The sequence below is a fragment of the Larimichthys crocea genome, chromosome III (assembly GCF_000972845.2).
Source record: "Larimichthys crocea isolate SSNF chromosome III, L_crocea_2.0, whole genome shotgun sequence".
Lineage (NCBI taxonomy): Eukaryota > Metazoa > Chordata > Actinopteri > Sciaenidae > Larimichthys > Larimichthys crocea.
The window spans coordinates 31,451,466-31,472,550 of record NC_040013.1 but is presented as its reverse complement, the minus strand read 5'-3'; the positions used below and the strand labels follow the sequence as shown (position 1 = coordinate 31,472,550).

General features: G+C 39.3%; 1 protein-coding gene across 5 annotated transcripts in view; it reads right to left on the bottom strand.

Moving 5' to 3' along the window:
• The window catches only part of grid2 (glutamate receptor, ionotropic, delta 2), a 420,953-nt gene that overhangs the window by 11,564 nt on the left and 388,304 nt on the right, over positions 1-21,085 (bottom strand). For all 5 annotated transcript variants that reach the window (XR_003462339.1, XR_003462340.1, XM_010731260.3 and 2 more), the window contains exons 14-15: positions 16,352-16,518; positions 1,045-1,285 (exon numbers count right to left, since the gene is read on the bottom strand). Coding sequence is in view for 3 of the 5 variants with exons in the window: in XM_010731260.3 (XP_010729562.1) it covers positions 1,045-1,285; positions 16,352-16,518 (408 nt within the window). In the remaining 2 variants the exon portion in view is untranslated. The remainder of the gene's footprint in view (positions 1-1,044; positions 1,286-16,351; positions 16,519-21,085) is intronic.

Genomic DNA, 21,085 nt, shown 5'->3' with positions numbered 1-21,085 from the left:
ATTTGCCTCATTTTAAATTAATCAAGCACCATCAAAATAGCATTAATAAAACATAAAAAATAAAAAGAGGTGAGCCTCTGCAGGACACCAGCAGTAGCAGAATACTGAATAACCAAATAGGATCAACAGAATACTGACAAGCTTAAAGAAGAAGAATACTACTGAACGATCCATATTGAGAATTTTCATTGCATTGTTAGGGTGTACAGAGATGTGGGGGAATTTGTGGGTATAATCCAAACATGGGCATGGGGGACATGTAACTACATCAACCCATTCATAGGATTTTTAAGTCTCACAGAGAGCCTAATGAGAATGAATATCAAAGATATGCCACCCAGACTATCTAATATTACATCCTAGTCAATGTTATCTTATTAGGAATAATAGTAAGAATTGTATTTTAGACTAACCAATAAGGGACTAAGGAAAAATAACACCAGCATGAGAAAAGAATATCTCTGCGGTTAATTATTTGGATAATTAATTAGAATTAATAACAGGCTTTACAACCTGTCCAGTTTATTTATATACACACGACTATGCAAAAGATCAATACCAGTTACATCACTGGATATCTAATATAGTACCTCCAGGATTCTTTTTGACAGAATGTGCAAAAACCCAGTAACGACTACAGTTCCAGCCTGTGCTATCAGAACAGTATTACTGATGTGTGCACATTTAGTTCAAGGCAAGTGACATCGTCAACATGGAAGGTTTTCAAAGGTTTTAGACACTGTTAGTGTCAAGATTCTCTTCCTCATGCATCCTGACTTTGAAGATGTTTTTTTTTGTTGTTTTTTTCACCTTTGCATCTGGTCAGAGCTAGACTTGATATCAGTTCTCTCCCTGCCTCAGCTAGTCCTGACACTAAACCTATCATCCATTACATCATCAATTGTCCACTCTTCCTTTATTTTTGATCCTTTGTTTCCCTTTTTCTACCTATTACACAGCTCTTATTGCAACTGAGAGAAGGGCTTCCCTATACCTCTTTCTGTACCATGATTCCTCTGTTCAGTCACCCATCCAGCCCCCTACCTCCTTGGAGGGGACCCTGGATCCCTTCCTCCGTGACCACCAGCTTTCCACCATGGCAATGAGGCAGGAGAGCACCACGCCGGCTGCTAGGACGCAGAAAACTCCAGCAAAACTGTGGATGTCCAAGGCGTTGCCACGCTGTCGTGACTGGACTGAGCTGTAGAGGTCACAGGGGCTGTCCCTGGGCCACCACTTGAGTTTCAGTATATCCATGTCACCGTTCTGCTGGAGCTCCAAGATTCTAGGAGATAAGCAGGAGACACAGGCAAGTAAGCACAAAGCCATGTTTGCATACATACCAGCTGAGTTATAATGTAGTTTAAAAGTCTTTAAACTTTCTTCAGGTTTCTGGCAAATGAAAGAGGACAAGACAGACGTAAAAAGTAAGCATACATGAAAAGGTAGAGAAAGAAGTGAATGTGTAGAACCATATCCAGAATTAGCGCTTTTACTTTGTATTGGGATGATTTTAATTATTACAGAATCAAAATCCTTCAAAACAATCAGGAGAATGAAAGATATTTGCACAAGTCAATTGCAATAAATAAATAAATAAAACTGACAACACTGCAGCTTTTACTGCAGTTGCTATAACCCATCTCTTCCATTTGAGGGCAGTGTTTGCCAGTTAAAATCCTTCCTGATCCCTGACAACCATACTGGGCTGTCAAACTCATTATGGCTAACATTAATATGTTTTGCTGCACAGCGCGAGTACACTGCCACAATGTCATTACGCAGCCTAGCTTTAGTCCACGATTGATGGCTTCAGAGAGGATACAGCTCAGAGGTTGATGGGGTCCCTCTGTTAGCCTTCAGCTTATTATTTAACTGGGTCGTTCGTTTTGGTTTGGGGAGAGGAGAGCTGCACTCACACAGACAGACAGGCGTACAGAGGCTCTGTTAGCATTCGGATGGATATTTAACAGGCGATCTGGCATGGAGGCGAGAGGGGCAATGGGAGAGGGAGAGACAAAGAGGAAAAAGGCAATCTGGGAATGCGTGGGTGTGCATGTTTATACATACTGTATACCTCCCTCACAGGCACAAACATACAAATAGATGCAAATAATCCTTCATAATTCCTCATAAACTAAGCCACCACACTGACTGACAACCAACAGGGTAGACACACATTCAGAAATGAAAAAAAGTCACAAACTTGATTGTATCCATGTCCAAGCAAACATGAACAGGATTCATAGACGTGTACAAAGAGACAGATGTTTGCAATTATCTGCAGAAGTTCCTGGGGGCAAACACCTTCTGCAATTTCAATGACAACATGCTGACATGAATGACAGTGCCCATCTTTCATATTCAGTTTTTTTTTCTTTCTACACAAAACAGACTGAAATCAATCAAGAAATGCAAATGAGCCCAGCAGACTACAGTTTACATAATTAATTTCATCCACAATAGCCAGAAAAATATGGCTCATTTCAATGCTAATCAAATAAATAGGCACAGCACGTCGCCGCATAACCACGTCACTCTCATTTAGGACACTCTCTTGTCACTTCCTGGGGCCCCTCTCAGCTGGTGGGACTGGGGAACTACATGGTTAAAATCGATGGGGCAGGAAGAGAAGAGGAGAAGAGAAGAGAAGAGAAGAGAAGAGAAGAGAAGAGAAGAGAGACAGACAATAAGAGAACAAAAACTAATTCGAACAGCAAATCCACTGACAGTCATTCTAATAAGAGATCGTGTCCACCGACTGCTGGCTTGATTGTAGGATTGCTTGGCTCAGCTCAGCACAGATTAGAGGCAATGTTAGATCAGATTTTGTGTCGATGATATGTAATATTTACTCAAAACAAATGAAATCAAACAGATCTGCAGTAGTGTTCAGCAGGAGTGGTGTAGTGGCAGCACTGGCCTAGTTCTATGTCCTGGTTATTACTCCATTGGCATGAAGAAGAGGTAGTCAGTGTAGAAATCCCTCATCGCACATCAATCCTGCATCTGCTCCTCTTTAGTAGTGCACTGGACCCTGCTCCATTTCCTTTTAAATATATTAGTACGTTTCTTTTGGACTGTCATATTGTACTGTATAATACAGAGAACACTGTTGATTGAAAGTTGACCTTGTTAACATGTTTCTAAATGTAAATAACATCTTTACTAGATGTTCTTAGCCTGTGACAGTATCACACTGTTCATGAAAGTTAACAAGCTTTTTTCTATTCCAATGAAATGATGCGCCTTTCATACAGTGATGACCTTTTTATCTCTCACTTTGACACACACACAAAGACAGTCACGACAACATGACAGCTTCAGAGGAAGACGGATTACATGCAGGCTAATGAGACGAAATAAGAGCAATCCAACCTATCAGAGACACCTCGCAATGTTTTGTCAAAATATTTCATAATTTCTTTGCTTGGAGTTCAGCCAACTTCTTAAGATTTCTCGTATGACTCGATGTCTTTTCATGTCTGTCAAAAGAAGAGGCATGCTTTATGTGCAGAGTTTCTACTTTTTATTTTTATCTGTGCTCATAAGTTGAGAGTGTTCTTTATGTGTCACAAATGTCGTGTCACACAGGTTTTTGTGTGACACTTCAGGAGGGGTAATAAGCACTGGCATTTTCTTGTTTCATCTACTTTTTGTGAACACAATTACTATAGACAGTAAATGTCTGTGACAAAACTCGGCGAGAGATGCTCACTGTTGACATTTGAGGGAAAACAAATAAACAGCGGGAAAAGGTAATTAACATTTCTTGCCTAGCAGAGGGACCTGAATATAATTGTCAAATATCCCATGGGACACCCCCTGATCTAGCTGCATGTTGAGGTTACTGGCTGTATCTAAGTTGAAATCAATTTTCAATTTGATTTTCAAATATTAATTCAAAGACTCACTGAATGCCAACATTTCCCTGTCTCATTCCAGACAAACAAAAAGATGCCGAGCGAAACAAGAAAGAATAAATAAAAAGGCTCACTCCCAAACTTGTTCAAAGATCAAACAGATCAAAACACAAAGACAAACATTTCAAAAAGAGACTTTCATCAGAGGAATTATTAGGATGGGACTGAGCTGTGTGTAACTTTGCGGGAGGACGGTGCAGAACAGATTTGAGATTCAGGACAGAGTGCCCTCTCTCTCTCTCTCCTCTCTATTACGACCCTGTCTGCCCATGGAGCTCATCATCCATCAGTCTGCACTAATTGGCCTATCAGAGTTATGCAAAAGCTCCTTCTCCGATAGGCCCTTGAATCAAACCCTAACACTGATACGCACTCACGAGAACACACACAGCAGCTACATTTACCTGACAGAGAATACTGGCAGGAAAGATTTAAATACCAGACTATGCCTGAGTTTCGACAGATGGTGCTAACCAAAAGTGAAGAGGAAGGTGTTTACAAGCTACACTACAGGGTCCTTTTCAAATGACAGCAATCCAGATGCATAAATGTGATATGAGCTTGCCTGAGTAATTCTATTTCTAAAGCTGTAATGTATCTAGAACAGATTGAAATTCAAAATGACTCCACTGATGTAAAATCACCAATAAAACCTAGATAGACCTGTGTTAACTCATGGCAGCTACGAGGCAAGGAATACTTTAGGAATACTAACCTTGTGAGCAAAAACAAAACATTTTTTTTAACACGTAAAAGTGGATATCACTGTTCTTTGCCTATCTCTATCTTATTGCTGACAGGCAAGATTAAAGGTTACTGTGAGCTGCCTGACAAAAACATGAGTTGAGTCAAAGGTTTCCTGCAGTACACCATCTGTCTAGATCTCACCCAAATTTTACACACACACAGCAACACAGATACGAGTGAGAAGGCCCAAAATACCTTAGAATCCTGCATGGTTTATTCTGAAAACAGTGACAAGCTGACAAAATGAGAGCTAGGAGTAGCTAATTAAAGGGTGTGTGTGCGTGTGTCACAATCTTTAAGACCTCATGAAAGATCCACTGCATTACACAGAGTTTTGATGGAGCTCATGAAAAAGCACAGGAGAAATATGACAACTAATTTATTTCCACACAAGCGGCGTGCTTTTCTTTGCACAGTTATCCAAAACTTTTCTTTGCTTTAATTTCAGTCTGAATATGTAGAATATTGAACTAAGGAAGTGTATACTTAGATGTGTCTCTTAGTTGTTGTTTTTTTTAGTGTTTTAGTGTTTCTTGCTCAAGGCATCATCCGTCACATTCCTGCTGCCTGAGGTATCAGGAAACAGATCACTTTAATCACTAAAAATAGCATCTACTATATATCAATGGAGTCTGATGATGTACAGTGCAATTATTAGTGTCATGCCCTCACTGTATTATTACACATATTAATGTGAGCTACGTGTTAACATCTAATTAAATGCGTCATTGTCAACTAAAATGTGTGACATAAGTGAAGGTTTCAATGTCAGTGTCAGCTACATGCATGAGGGGAGTGAAGTGCATGTGATAGGTGAAGAGTAATTACTGTGTAAGTGTGTATTATTGTAAGGTTAGTTTGTGCGGCTATAGTGCATGCGTCTTCTTGTGTCTGTGAGAACGCATGAAACAGCCGGTGTGCTGCGAGATGCATTAACACCGTGTGTGTGTAATGAGTTATCACCTTGCTTTAAGATCGTTGACTTTGACTGGGGAGATCTATAATGACTTTACCACTCCCACTGACTGTTAAAGCAAACGAGCAAGGGTTGTCTGTGTGGTGCAGGGTAACTGTTGTGTGCCTCTGTGTGTGCGTGCGCTCTGTCTCTGCCTCCCCGTTCTCTCCGCAGTGGCCGTTACTGCGTGGACTAGATGTTGCCATGGCAACTCTATGGCAGCAGCCTTGATGGTGGGATGATCGCATGTTATTAGCTGAGTCAAAATGGGGGGGTGAAGAAAAAAAAAACACGCCACAGTAGGGAGAAGGATAAAGTGATTCACTGAGTCTCACATGAAAAACATAGGTATAGTCACACATATGCTAGAAATCATGATAGTTCATGTCATTGAAAGCCACGGGAGACATGGTCACGATCAAATAGTGTCCTTTCATTTGTCAACCCTCTCTGTCATGTGGGCAAACACACAGCGTAAGTACATTTGAGTTTTAGACCTTCGGAATGAGGACAGCTTTTGGAAATTTTCTAAATTTGGTTTGGTCCTCACTTTTCCATAATGGTTGTTATTACATTCCCCTATACGTGGCTGTGTTTGTCCTTAGGCTTTGTGGGCATCGGCTCCTCGGTTCCTCCTTCTCTCACTGGTTATTGGCTGCTGAATCTGAGGACCTACAACCAATCACAATCCAGCTCTATAAATGCTGAGGAGCTGTACCTACTTCTGCCTCTTTTTCTGCCTGTGTACACACAGAGTATTGTGTGGTTGGAGCTATTTTATAATCTGTTTATCAGCTGTTTTGGGTTGCTTAAAAGTAAAGTTAGTTAGACTTAGATTTGTAACTTTTCTTTCTGGGTAGTTAATTTAGTATTGATTTCATTTCTCATCATTGTTGATATATTTGTGATTTTTGGCCAGGCTTCCTCATCTGGCAATGAATGATTTCAACTCTGAGCACATTGAATTTAAACTAGTTCATATTACTCTCCCCTTCCCTAGATCAGCTTGTAACAGTTTATAAGTTAAGACTTCTTTTTTGTTGTTGTTGTTTTTGTGATGAATAATAAAATGAATTTAGGTTATGGTTCAGCTAAAGACCTCTGACATGTGTGTAGAAGCACAAACGCGTGAGCAGATGCACGAGCACACACATTCACACCAGCTAAATTGCTGGTATCAGAGTTATCAAAAGGGAATAGCATATTAAACAGAATGCAGCCTTTTGTGGCTTATCAAAGTTTTGTTTGGCTCTTTATGACTCCTGATGTGTAATTCCCTCCAAACGAAAAGTAAAATGGGGACATATGTTCGCTTATTACCTAAAGAGCGTGCTTTTAAGAGTTCACTTGACTTCACTTGACAGGAACATTTATTTGTAACAGTTTTAATGAGCAGCCTCTAATGTTATAAATGATATCCCTACTGGAGTGAAAATGGGATGTTATGAGATTTCCCACTGTGTTGCTGCACCACTACTGGAGTATAGGGAGTGTCTGTCTAACTCAAATGGATGGTGGGTCTGTTCCAAACAGAGACTACAGACTACAAAATAAGCTTTGAAAGCCTGTTATCTCAGCACCTGGCAAAATGATTGTTGAGTCATTGGTATTGATCAACTCAGCTATCAACTTGCTCTAGATATATTATGGCTATTTTCTGCTATGAGGCAGTAAAAATCTCACTTATTGCCCCTTTAAATGCACCGTGACTCCATGTATTGTGTTGATTCTGCAGTCTTCCCCAGTCCCATCCATAAGCCTCCTATAAATGCAGGTTATGTCCCATGCTGCTCTTTCCCCAGTAGCAGGTTTTACTGCAGCTGTAGCCAGTTAAAATGCAGAGAGGTGTGGGTTAGATGATCAAGCATAATGTGAAACAGTTCAGTGAGTTTCAGAACTGGCTAGATAGAGCTCTTAAGTGTTTCTGTGAGAGGTGTTAAGGCGTTGTGCGTCATCACGGAGCACACTGCCGTCTGAGGAACAGCGGAATATGTCTGCAGCATCTGTAACAGACCTTGCTCTTTTATACGAATATTCTTCTCCTGTCACCTCTGTAGCACACACCTTTTTAAGTTGGAGACAGTGAAAAGTGGTAGTTGCGGAGAGGTGAGAGGTGGAGGGAGAACGTGAAGACTGTCGGAGAAGAGACATGAATGAGTCAGAGTCAGAATACGGGAGGATGGAAAATTGAGTGAGAAAATGTGGAGGGGGGCAAAAACCTAGTGGTGTGCCCCGATGGATGGCTGACAACAAAATCACACAACGTTGGAGAGGAGAGCGCAGGTGAGAAAGTAGAAGAGACAGGATAGGAGAAAAGAGCTGGGGGAGGAGTAAAGAGCGGAGAAAACATAAAGGATGAGATGAGTGAACAGGAGAAGAACGTCAAACAAAATGAGAAGAGAGGGGGTAGAGGAAGAGGGACAAGAGACAGGGGTGTTATGCTAAAATGAGTTTGTTTCTCTGAGACAGCTCCTTAAATGAGAAGAACGCTGGACTGACAGCTCAGTTACAAGCTTAACACAAAGCTGGCAACATCAGCGGTCTCTGGCGGCCTTGCTGGTGTTAGCCTTGCTGGAAAACATGATGGAGAATAATGTTCATATTATAAAGTCAAAAAAGTATCTAAAAGTAGTTTCACTGTAGTTCAAGTACAGTGAGACAGACATTTTTCAAAGTGAAATCTCGTGTGGCTTCAGGTCATTTCAATTACTCGGGCAGGTGAGAGTGACATAGTGATTAGGGCGGCCAGACTTCAACTAAAGAGCTGAGCTCAAGCACCCATGTCAGCAACCAACCCACTAAAGTATCCTTAGATGCTGAATCACTGAAAGCTAAAGGTCTGCTGAACCTGATTTTGACCTGCCTGTAGGGACGAGGGGGAATCAATAAAGCATCAGAATATCATCATTACACCATTTTTTGTTTTCCTGTATTACCTGCCACAAGAAACGAGTCAAATCTGTCAAAATACGCCACAAAGAGGCACAAGATCAACTACAAACCGACCTGTGCTGCAGTCACTTTGTTTATTTGTCCAAATCTGTTTATCACAGGGTATTGAAGAGAGCAGACAGACTCATCAGCATCGACCCAGTCAGTGAAGTGCACCTGCTGCTGATTATTCTTTCCTTGTGTTTTAGGGGGGAAAAAAGTCTGAAGCACACTGACCCACAGCCACACATCAATACACCTCAACCACAGCCTGCTGGAGTTGCACCATACGGAAGAAATATTATTCCAGCAATGGTGGTGCATGTTTGAGTTAGCTTTTTTTGGGGGGGTTTATTTTGGTAACAAATATAAAAAAAAGGATGCAATCACAGTCTTTCCAGTAACCTTCCTTGTCATAGACTGGGTGCTTTCACTGCCTCATCATAGTGGCAGAGGTAACTTGCTGGCTTCTATCTCGCAGTTACAGTGTGTACAACCTGGTTGGATATTGAGGAAATTTGCTGAATTTCTAAAGCTAAGTGCACCCAGACACATTTGACGGATCAAAGAACATACCGTTGGACTGTCCCAGACATCCTGATAATAATCAAACAGGTTGACTTTGTTGAAGATCTGCAATGCTGACTGAGGGTTTTGAGAGCTGGGATGGGCTATAATCAGCATATCATTTCCATGATGATGAATAGTTACAAATTAGCTCTCTTCAATTAGGTCTATTGTACAAGAAGTGCAAACTACAAAAATGCACAAGCTGTGTGAACTTCAAAATTTGGACTTTTCAAACGAACCCCATTCTCCTCTGATGACAATTCATAATTGTCATCCCTCATGACACTGACACCTGACATTCTTTGTAATTACTGCCAAACTCAGTGCACAGACTACAATAGTTCAGTAAGACAAGAAACTAGATAGTCTAAATGGAAGTATGGGCCATATCCATATATGACAGGGAGGTTATCTCACCATGAACAGCCTGGAAAGACCTTCTCACTGTGAGGTGCTCAGTACTAATCACTGAGCCACCATCTTGCCCTTTCAATTAACAGTGTGTCACTATATTGAAGCTCAAGAAACAGGTTAGGGAGGGTCATTTACCCATGAGTCTTTGGTCCCTCAAGTAAAGTTTGTGAAGCTTAATAATTCCAATTAGCGTTCTCAGGGTTCAATGTCATACACTTTGTCAACAAAGTTTTCAATTAAGCATCATTAAGCCGCAGTGTGTGGGTGAACTGGAACAGATTATCAAGCTGAACTATAAACAACACACAGAAGTCAAACAGTCATTAACCATCATTAACACATTGAGAGAGCAAGAGCGAGAGAGAGAGAGAGAGAGAGAGAGAGAGAGAGAGAGAAAGACATCGCCATCATTAATTGTGATTAATAAAGATTTAATGAATGCACTAAGTGTGTGGGCTGAGATTTACTGTGATCGATTGGTAGAAGTGTGGCAGCTTTTGAGTGAGAGAGCTTAGACAAAGACAGAGAGAGTAGGAGAGCAATGTAAGATTACCACTTGACATGAAATCTCTTTTTTTTGTCATCTGGAACAATGTCACTGTTGTAGAAACACTAATACATGCATATGAACGCACATGCATGCACACACACACACCTACACAGACAATCTTGCTTTCTTTACTAACCACCCTTAGAAAAAAAACCCACATTATTCTCCCCCATGCATACTGATTTCCATGGATTGGAAATTGAAGGCGTCATAGCCTCCAGCTTAACTTGAGCTCAATGTGTGAATGAGTGTGTGTATGTGTGTGTGTGTGTGTGCGTATGATGGAGAGAAGGAGACAGCGAATCAAATGACTTGTTTTTTTTAGCTTTTTGCTAAAAAGCCTTTATCAAGCCTTATTTTGATTAATGCATGTAGCTTATGGTGTTATGGGACTACAAAGAGTCTTAAAAGTAAGGTGCAGTATTCTCAAAATAAATGAACGAATCAGTTATTGTAAATCAGAAGTCTGAGAACTGATTCTAAATTGAATGAATGTGCAGGAATTGTTGCGAATTGTTACTTGGTGTTTGCAAGTAAGATAGAGAGATAGAACGAAACCCTGAAACGTGCCAATGCTTAAATCAATATATTCATTGCTCAATGGGACCCTCAAAACCAGAACAGCAAGTGAACTAAAAGTCAGTTTTCACCCTCAGGATTTCAAACTTTTCTCGTGTTTTTTTCCTGTTTGGCTGACAAAATTTACTGCAGTAACATTCACAAAGATGTTACACAAACCGTGGGCTATCAAGCTCCACTCTACCAGATGCTGAGTGCTGCTTTGCTATTGGATAAACCTAAAAGTGATAGGCAGATAAGATCTGAAATGACCAAATATTTTCATGATCAATAAATGGGTGATTATTGTGCTGATAGATAATCACACAAGATAGTGAAAAAAGCTAATCGCCCAATAGGACTTCTTCAAATGTCTTACTTTGTCTAACACAACACTCCAGAACATTCTCATATTATACATGCTAGAATATAGTGTTTAGGATTTAGTGGTATCTACCAATGAGGTTACAGATTAGAACCAACTGAATACCCCTCACCTCACCTTCCTTTTAAGCGTGTAGGAGAACCTAAGGTGGCTGCAAACCCTGTGAAAAATGTGAAATGATGGACTCTGTGGAAGAGGTAATAAAATAAAAATATTCTTCTTTAGGATTATAAACTAATGAAAACATACTTACCTGCCAATAGATTTATGTAAATCTTGCACTGGACCCCCTCAGTTCGAAGACTAATTAGTTAATTAATTAATCATAAGCCCTAGTTGAATTACTGATTTGATTTTGTTTGCTAATTATATCATCAATTTTAGAGGTATATGACTCCTGAGTTAACCGATTTGTTTTTAAAATTAATGTGAAATGAGACTTTCCATTGGTTCTTCAAAACTGCCTGAGACAACTGTGACAACTAAGAGTGAGAGTCCATCTCTGTTTACAACCCTTCTACTGGGACTAAAACATAAACTTTACATGGGCAAAGGCAGCTTTAAAAGTCATTTATATGCGTGATTCAATGGTGCAATTTAGTTTATCTCTATCATATAATATCTGAAGAAAAACTCCATGATTCATGATCTAAATCCATGATTCATTAAACTTCACAATAAGTTTCACAATAACCAAACATTCACAAGTCAGTTCATCAATTGTTTTCTAACAATTGCTGACAGTTTTATTGTCATGAGTGCTGCTGAGGTAAATGTTTGTTTTTACAAGCCAAGTCAGAGTTTAGTTTGTATTCACTGGGACCCAGACCTCTTTAATATTACTTCAAAATAAGTTTAAGTAGAGGGTAGCATATTGCTTACTGTGGTTGGACTTCAATTTATCATTTGGATAGGATATGAAATAAGTGCAATAAGAGCTAAAGTTGTAGAGGGAACAATAAAGAAAGACTGCTGGATTTATTTTGGATATAAAAAAGGCAAGTCTGCATCAAAGATATGAGGATGGAAGGAGAGAAGATAATGTCATAATGTACTAGTTATCACCCACACACATGCATACCTCTTGGCCTTGATTCCTCCTTTATGTATTTAAATAAGTGTCACTAAGGGAGACACATTAGCTGAGAGCAGTAAATTACCCCTTCCAACAATACTTACAACCCATATTGAACAACACAATAATGAAGCCCTCTCTGATCGAGTTTTTTTTTTTTCTAATCTCAGAACTAAGCGGTTCTATATTTGTCATAACACCATCCTCTTTATTTGGAAAAACATATGTCTCCTTCTAAGATAAGAAATAAATGCACCACTCAAATCTTAAAAAGTTCCAATCACTCACAGCTGTCCAAAATACTCATCTCATTTGCCAAAGCACCTCAGAGCTGATGAGCCTGTGGTGCATGCTCACCGCAGCAACCTAACCCATGGTCTCTGAGGTGTTATTTGTCAGTGATTGCGGCAATGATTTGTCGCTCTTGTATACGTCATTTGGGTCCTCAAGCTTACCATACAGCATGCACTGTCATGGTCCCCACAGAAATACAGCATAACATGGCTCTATTTTAAAAGCACTTAACTATCAGCCCTTAGGCCACACTTGCCTGCCGCCAGGCAATAAAACACAAATATGAATCTATCTTTGTTGTTGAATTTTATGTAACAAGTGATGTGACCATAATCATGTTGTTAGGGTAAATGTGGCACTTTACACCATGTGTGCCTAAACTGAAAAATACAATTGTTATGACAACACCGCACTGTGATAATCTACTAATGAACGCATAACTTGTTTTTCCTGAAATTTATTTCTACTATTTATCATCTTCTCTCATTGAATTTGTTGCTCTCACTACATTGTACACTTTAAATTCTGCAGTGTTGACCATAATTACAAACAAAGAGGCACCTCATCTATCTCGCAATCGAAATGTAAAACATAATCGTGTTCAGTATGCACAATAAAATGTCTGGCCTGCAGCTTATCTTCTTAGACTGCAGCACTCTGAAGATGTCTATCTGCTATGGATTAAATCTTCCATTTTAAATTTTCACATCAATGCCTGCAGACTCACACAGACAGAAATAATATATGCCTGGAAGTGAGGCCTTATTTATTTATTTATTTTTTAATTTTTTTTTACATTCTTGCCCCTTCAGCACTTCAAAACAACTTGTCAGTAGCTGTCAGTTTAAATTAGCAGACTAGCCCTTTACGCTACTGTTTTCTGACTCTGGTGAATCTCCAGGCTGTCTCCATCAATCACAGCGTCCACACACATCCAAGCACGTACACAGATCCACATTATTTGTTCAACAGTGCCTACAAATACAGCCAGATCCACACACACAAACAGAAACACAGACGCAGGAGTGCTCTGGCAATGGCTTCTTTATAACAAAGTGGCTGGAAAGGATGAAGTTGTAGCAGTTTGTCTATTTGTACAGACACTGCCCTTTTCTCTTTCTCTCTAAAGTGTCAGTGCAAATAAATACTCCTTCATCTTTCACATTAGCTCAGGGGACCTGCAGATAGTAAACACTGCTCAAGTATGCAGAATGCAAAGGCGTGCGCGCGCACACAAAGTAAGTACCCTTTAGAAGTGATTCTTTCTCCAATTATACCACACAGTCATTGGCTATTTGTCTTGTCTGTCTTTTCTTGTTATTATCAAGTGAGGACATTTTATTAAGATTGAGATTTCTTTTGCAGAAGTAAAAAATACAAACAGGATTCTAGTCTATGAGCAATGAGCTCCACGTGACAATTGTGGCACAATATCATATCAAACCAAATTTCTATAAGAGCAGGTGAGTGTGAGTATTGAGAATTTCCGCTCCTCACTCACAGAGATGTTAGTTCCCTCCGCTCCGCTCAATATGTGATATTGAGTGGAGCTCTACTCAGATTTCATCCCACTCTACTCAAAGCACTCACTGCTTGCTGCGTTGTATTTTAACTTTAGCTTAAACCCTGTCTAAGCTGTATGATAAAACTGTATATACTGTATGTGTTAGGCTCTGCTGCACACAGAGATTATGGGGTGTTTTACTAACCAGGCTACTTTCTTATAGTTGTGTGAGATAAGAAATCTGCCCCGTGTCCTTCCAGAATCCTGCTCACGCTCTGCTCACATGCTCTTCTGATCCTCTGTGTTTACAGTGTTTATTAAATTACGATTAGTAATGTCGAAAGTACATACATGGGGACCCAATATTGGTCCTTGTGGGACACCTTTCTAAGTATTTAATGGGTCTTGGTTTAAAAACTATAGTAAGCACAGCCTGAAATATACCTGAAAGCTATGAAAAACCACAATAACAAGAATTTAAAACCACATAAAGCAACATCTTTGAAAAACTGTTGTGATAGATCTGTTACACAGATCTTGATATAGAACATATTCTTCTAAAACAAAGACAGAAAAGCCTGAGGCTATAGTCAATATATGTCTTCTGCCATGTTGTGTCAAAACATGAAATACCAACTGTAAAAAAACAGAAGAAGAAGACTGAGACTGGATCTAAAGTATCTTTACACTGAGACCATGGTGTCTGACACATCTGAGAATGGTAAAATCCGCTTAACAGATGTTAACTGCTTATGTAATTCTTCCCATTAGCTCTAGTGATTTTTAGAAATACACTTTTAGTGGATGAGATCATCATGCCCATCTCATTTCCGTAGATACTGCAGCCTCTGCCATTTGATAGACTTAATAACACTCAGGCTTGTACACTAGTTCCACAACATTTCTCTTCAGTATTTTGGAGAGGTGCCGTAACAGCATTTCAGGCCTGCTGCTGCAAACAGAGATCACAATTGACTGCTTAATAATTTAACAACCCCAACTTTTTTTTTTGCTACCATCAAAGTCAAAACAAAAAGCATCTCTTCCACAGAAGCCAGACTAGTGGGGTGTTAGTCTTCATCAATAACTGTGATGATCAAACAGAAACCAGTATGAATTTAGATGTCATCCAGAATTTAATCACTACTATTACATTTGTTTGTGTCCTTCTCACATGCATTAGTGGTTGGTCTAGTTATTGTGAGGAAAAATACCATCTAACCCAGAAAACTATTGTTTTATCTTGAACAAATGTGTACCATTTAACACACCTAAATGTAGTCATCGAGAAGTCTCCAGACTTGTTATGACCTGGTGACCAAAGATAATCAAACTGAGTGAAATATTTCTCTTTTTGGTGTCAGGGCATGGACCGCTAATACAATTCCTGCTAAGCCTCCTCTTTGGGCTTCATTAATCTGTATAATACAGAATGTCAGGATGAAAAATCTAAAAGAAATCACAGCAAATAAACAAACAAACAATTATACCTCTGTGATTATTTCTTTCTCCTGATAGTTTCTGTCTGTCTTTGTTTGAACCATCGGGACCAGTGAGAGTGAACTGTTTGAAACTGTCTTCCCGAGAGTGTGACATTGCTCCCTGAAATAATAGGAGGGAATTGGAAACATGGCATGTCAATTAATTGCTTGTTTATTTTAATAACAGCCACGACAGGAAATATTCTGAAGCGTAACGCTCCACTGGATATGGCGCTATAAACAGACAGACCTAGTCACTCACACATTTGACCCATGCACATAAAATGTGTTTCCATCTATTACCACACATTCACACACAAGCACATAAAACAACACTGACAAACTATATTACATAATATAAATGATGACAGCTTAATGAAGGCATTAAACATTTTTGTTCTTCCCTCCTCTTAAAATGATCTCACGCTTGATCACAATTAAAAGCGAACATAATTCTCTGTTGGAATTCAAGTTATCCTTATGTGGCCTTCACACAAAACACTTCACCTCATGTTACTGGACCTGCAATCTGGTGTTGTGGTCTATATTGCAGCACTGCATTAAAAATGAATGCAAACAAACAAGGATGTTTGCCATTGTAAAGGAGGCCACAGGCAGCAGCTCAGCAGCTGACAGTAGATGAATGAATGACCTTACCAAGCTTAAACAGAGAGTGAATAAACAAATGCATTTTGTTACTTTCCTGATCCATGCAATTATTTGATCCAAAAAAACACAAAAAAAAACACTGTGCATTCCAGCAACAAGATAAACAGCTGTGATCAGTTTGGATACATCTTCACTGTCTACTGTTAATCACTGTCACTTCAATTGCAATGAGTGTGTGTAAATGTGTGTGCTGCATAAAATGACATTAATCTGCATTTGCATCTGAAACATGTCCTTTAAATAACAAATGCAGTCAAGGATGCTGCTGACTGTTGTTTACTGTTACGACTCTTACCTCTGGGAGAAAATGTCCCTGTAGGGGCTGCCGTGCTGCATGGCAATACCATATCCACGGTCTGGTGCGTTGCTGCTGACAGTGTAGAACGAGCAGTCCTCATCATTATTAGCGACATACTCCAGTACTGCTGCATCCCAAACAAAGCCAAAGCGACCATACTTGACCTGAAAAGAAAGAGGCATTGACTCAGAGTTAAAAATATTCAGAAAGGTTCATCTTTACCTGAGGACATAACTGAACATTTTGTTGAGCTATTGAGATGATTCTCGAGAGATCCTTGACAGGCTTCCAACTTAGCCTGAGGAAAGTTTACATGTTTAATAATTCTGTCATTTCATTTTGCAAACAAACATAAATGTTGGAATAGTTTACCACATATTGACCTATATCTGTGCGTTGGCGCTGTAATTCACTGCCCACATTTGTTGAAATGATGTATTACAGACTTTTACTTGCAGGAGTAGTTTATATGTTGCTATTCCTTGTGGATTTTATTCTTCTTTTCTTGGTTAAATTTTTACTTACAGAGCCGAGCCTGTTTTTGTGTGATCTCTGGTGTCTATATTTAGCTATCCTCAAGAAATAACATACAATAACAGTACATTAAGGTCTTTGATTCTGTGTCTAGGTGAAGCTTCATCACATCTGTATGAAAAATAAACAAGAGGTTGAGAATACTTTTTTATTAAGAGTTTAGCTCATCCTATGATGTGTGTCTGTGTAGTTGAGCTGAATCATGGTTGTGTACATTTGGCACAGACTCTGTAGAGGTGGTCTACAAGGACTAACTCACCCCAGTACACAGATATTTCTTAACCATGGTCTATTGGCATTTTCAGTGCAAAAATGCAGTGCTGCACCAACTACTGTCGGATGGCAAACTTTACGGCTCAGCAACTTTACTGTTCAACATTCCCTCTAGGCTGTAGATGCACAAGTGTTAATGGCTTGTTGGTTCATCTGTATTGCACCCTGTGTGGATATGTGTTGGATGTGTTTCACATTTAAATGTGGATGTCCTTGTTTTGAATGTACGTGTGTGTGTGTGTGTGTGGGGGGGGGGGGACAAACAGGTGTATGTAAAGTGGAGCTTGTTGGCTGTGCCTGAGAAGAACCATCCGGTCAAAGAGACTCAAGGTTAGAATGACAGATTGTGTTGTAGATGTTATGGCACCCGTTGTTAACATGACCTCTCGTTAACATTTAATAAATCTTTATTTTCACAAGAAAACAAAAAGAGGAGAATAAACAACCTGGCTGTCATATTCCCATAGGCATGCGCGCACACACACACACACCTTCCTTCTAACACATTATTTTGGACTTGGTGTGTCATTAACTTTAATAGAGCTTTATGAAATGTTCAAACCCTTCTGTCTTCGCTGTATGTGTGTGTGTGTGTGTGTGTTTCACCTGAGTTAGGCCTATGTGTGATGACTAATGTCTTGGAGCCGACAAGACCCTCTGATTGGGCAATTTCACAGTCTGTAGTCCTCAGAGGTGTGTGTGGGTGTGTATGTATGTGCGTGCGTGCATTCATGTGTTTTCACGTGTGTGTGTGTGTGTGTGCAATAATTCACTGCAGGGCATCACAATAGTTCATTCGGCTCTTTACAACCTTAAAAAGAGTAGAGAGAGCACTTTATTACTTTGAAGAATAATTTTATGGCTTTTCATTATTGCTTTTGAATTGGAGAGATTATAGGCTTTGTGGAAAGGAAATTAGTAAAAAATCTGTTTCATTAAGGACACTTTTCTCTCGTTACATGTAGGTGGAAGGGCTGAAAAGAGTTATTATGCACAATATGTACACAGTGACCTCTGATATCCACACTGAAAGCACAACAAACATTAGAACTGATATTTTTTCAATGTTAAAATTTAGGCCAGTTCAATTACATAAATGTGGAATTTGTCTTGATATATAAAAATATATATATAAAAAAATCAGTCTTGTTGTCAACATATAATAATTTAAACTCCCCCTTTTTGGCTCCATTTACAAAAAAATAAAAAATAAATCATGTAGACTGGAGACCATCTTACAACAGGATCACATTTTCTGTGACGCACATCAACATGTTGACGTTCCGGCCCATAATTACTCAATAGGTATTGCTACATTTTGACATGAATGTTCATGGCTGATCAATACAACAACTTCTGATTAACACTAAATTCCAGGCCTAGTAAGAATGCAGTCAATGTAGAATGTAGTACTACATTATGTCAGCTGTTGCAGCTGGTAAAAAAACACTTTACCAGCAACAGAAAAATATGAACACAAAAGGTTTAGATTTGTAAAAAAAAAAAAAAAAATCACTGTAATATAAAAGACCTATTTATAAAGTTAAAGGTGATAACAATTTCGAATCCTGTGATTTGAATGCTGGTGTTGAGGCAACACTTTACCTTAAGGGAAAGAACACAAAATAAGCAAACTTTTGTAAAGCTTTAAAAGCCTCTATGTGTTCACACCTTGTCAGAGCCAAGGACAGAGTGGAATTATAGTGTTTACTTTGACTTGTGAGCCATTTTAGAAGAAGCAGAATGAAAAAAGAAAATAATCCTGCCGTTGTGGATGGGTGTTGTGAATAATCTAGTATAATAATTTTTACTTTAGACCTTTTGGAGACCTCATATCATCATTCAAATGTTGTAGTCTATACATTCTCAAGACTTTAAATGCAGTATGCCCCTAAGCTTTGATGCAATTAAGCCTGACTCAATACAGTAATAATCAGAGCAACGCCAACATAACATACAATCACATACAAAGGAGCAATAACTACAATGAATATGATGCTAGAGTCTGCAAAGGGAAACACTCTTGCTTGCTGCCACAGCTATGTTTCATAAGCAGAGACGATGTATCTGTGAATAAACGACATTTGATTTGATGTACCAGAACAAGTACTCTACATGCAGTTTAATATTGGCTCAAGTTTGATTAATTACTGAAGTTAAAATCATAATTGGGTACCATAAAATTGATGTGCTGAAGGTCAGCTTGCCCCTGTTACTGTGTTTATCTCTGATTATGAATATTTAAGCAACTCAAATGAAAAGGTTCACAAGTTTCAAACTGCTGAGCCTGCCTCCATCTGAACCATGACAAGTAAAGAGAAGAGCGTTTAAAAAAAGAAGAGACTTAAACTCCTTTGACCTTCTATTTGTCACTATAGAAAACTGCAGGGAATGTAAGGTCATTGGCAAACAAGGTGGATAAGCTCTCTACTTTGGTGAGGACTCAGTGGGATTATCTTGGCAAGGCAGCTTTTTATGCCTTTCAAGCCACATTTGCATGGATAGCATAACCTGGCAATGGGCCATACTCCAATTAAGGTGTTACCCAGGTTAGTCTGTTTACATGCAGCTTTGATATCCCATGATAGATTTTCCATGTTTCCACTTGAAATAATATTCCTCTACACCTGCCATGTGTTGTGGAGAAATTGCTGAAGTCAAAGGTCAATGGTGAGGTCAGGAAGAAAGAAAGTTTTCAGGAGCCTCTGAGGTCTTATGCTGTATTATTTATTGACACTTGGCCAAGGACAATTAGAGACACTCTCATAGTACATCAGAAGTGCCTGAGTTGGGGCGGTCGGTAGCGTAGTGGGTTAAGCGGCCGCCCCATGTGTAAGAGGCTATAGTCCTGGGTATAGTTACTGCGTGTCACTCCCCCTCTCTCTCCCCCCTACTTCCTGTCTACCTTCAGCTGTACTATCATTAAAGGCATAAAAGGCAAAAAAAAAAATCTTAAAAAAAAAAAAAAAAAAGTGCCTGAGTCGGTCTCACATTCTGCCCAACTCATCCTGGTGGATAGACTTTGAACCCCAAGATAACACCACAAATACTATACGCCCAGAATTAGTCAATGAGAATGTTTTTACTCATGCAGGTGTTATTGTCAGCATATTTTAGTCTGGAGACACAGATGTCTGTTTAGGCAGATTGGAACGTCAACAGCCAGCTATCTATAATGTCTAAGAAGGCAGCAATAGGTCTCTCTGACGCTGGCCACTACAGTGTTGAGATAGACTGGCATCTACTGTTCTCAACCAAAGCCAAACAACTAATACTGCTGAGGACCTCAAGGCCCACACGTGACCTCCATAACAATGTGTTCTGCATACAGAAAAACAGCATGTAAAATATAGTGCACGGGAAGATGATGAATGGTAAATAGACCTATAGCACTTTTCTGGTCTAACAATCACTCAAATCACTTTAACAACATACAGTATGTCACATTCACATGACAGACACTGCTAACTGCACATCAGGAGCAATATAGCACTTCATATCCAGAGCGCTCACCCATACACACACAGTCACACAGTGGTAGGAATTTGGGGTTTAGTATCTTGCCTAAGGAGCTGGGAATCAAACTAACAACCCACCGATTACTAGATGACCCGCTCTATCTACCACCTGCCACAGCCGCTACATAAGAAGAACTCATAGTTCCAAAAGTAATAAAAAATGTTGCTGACACTGAAATATGTAATTTAACTTTGTTTCTCTCTGGAGTCATGGAGGTAGGACCTCATTTTCATAGCAGCTGAGTAACAAACAAACCCAGAATAGAGAACAGTACAATAAATATTTATGAAATATACCAATAAACTACAAACAATCTTTTAAAGAAAAATATACACAGATTGTCTTAAAGCTCAAATCAAATCTTTAAGCTTCCAAAATGTAATATGCCAGGATTGGTAATAAAAC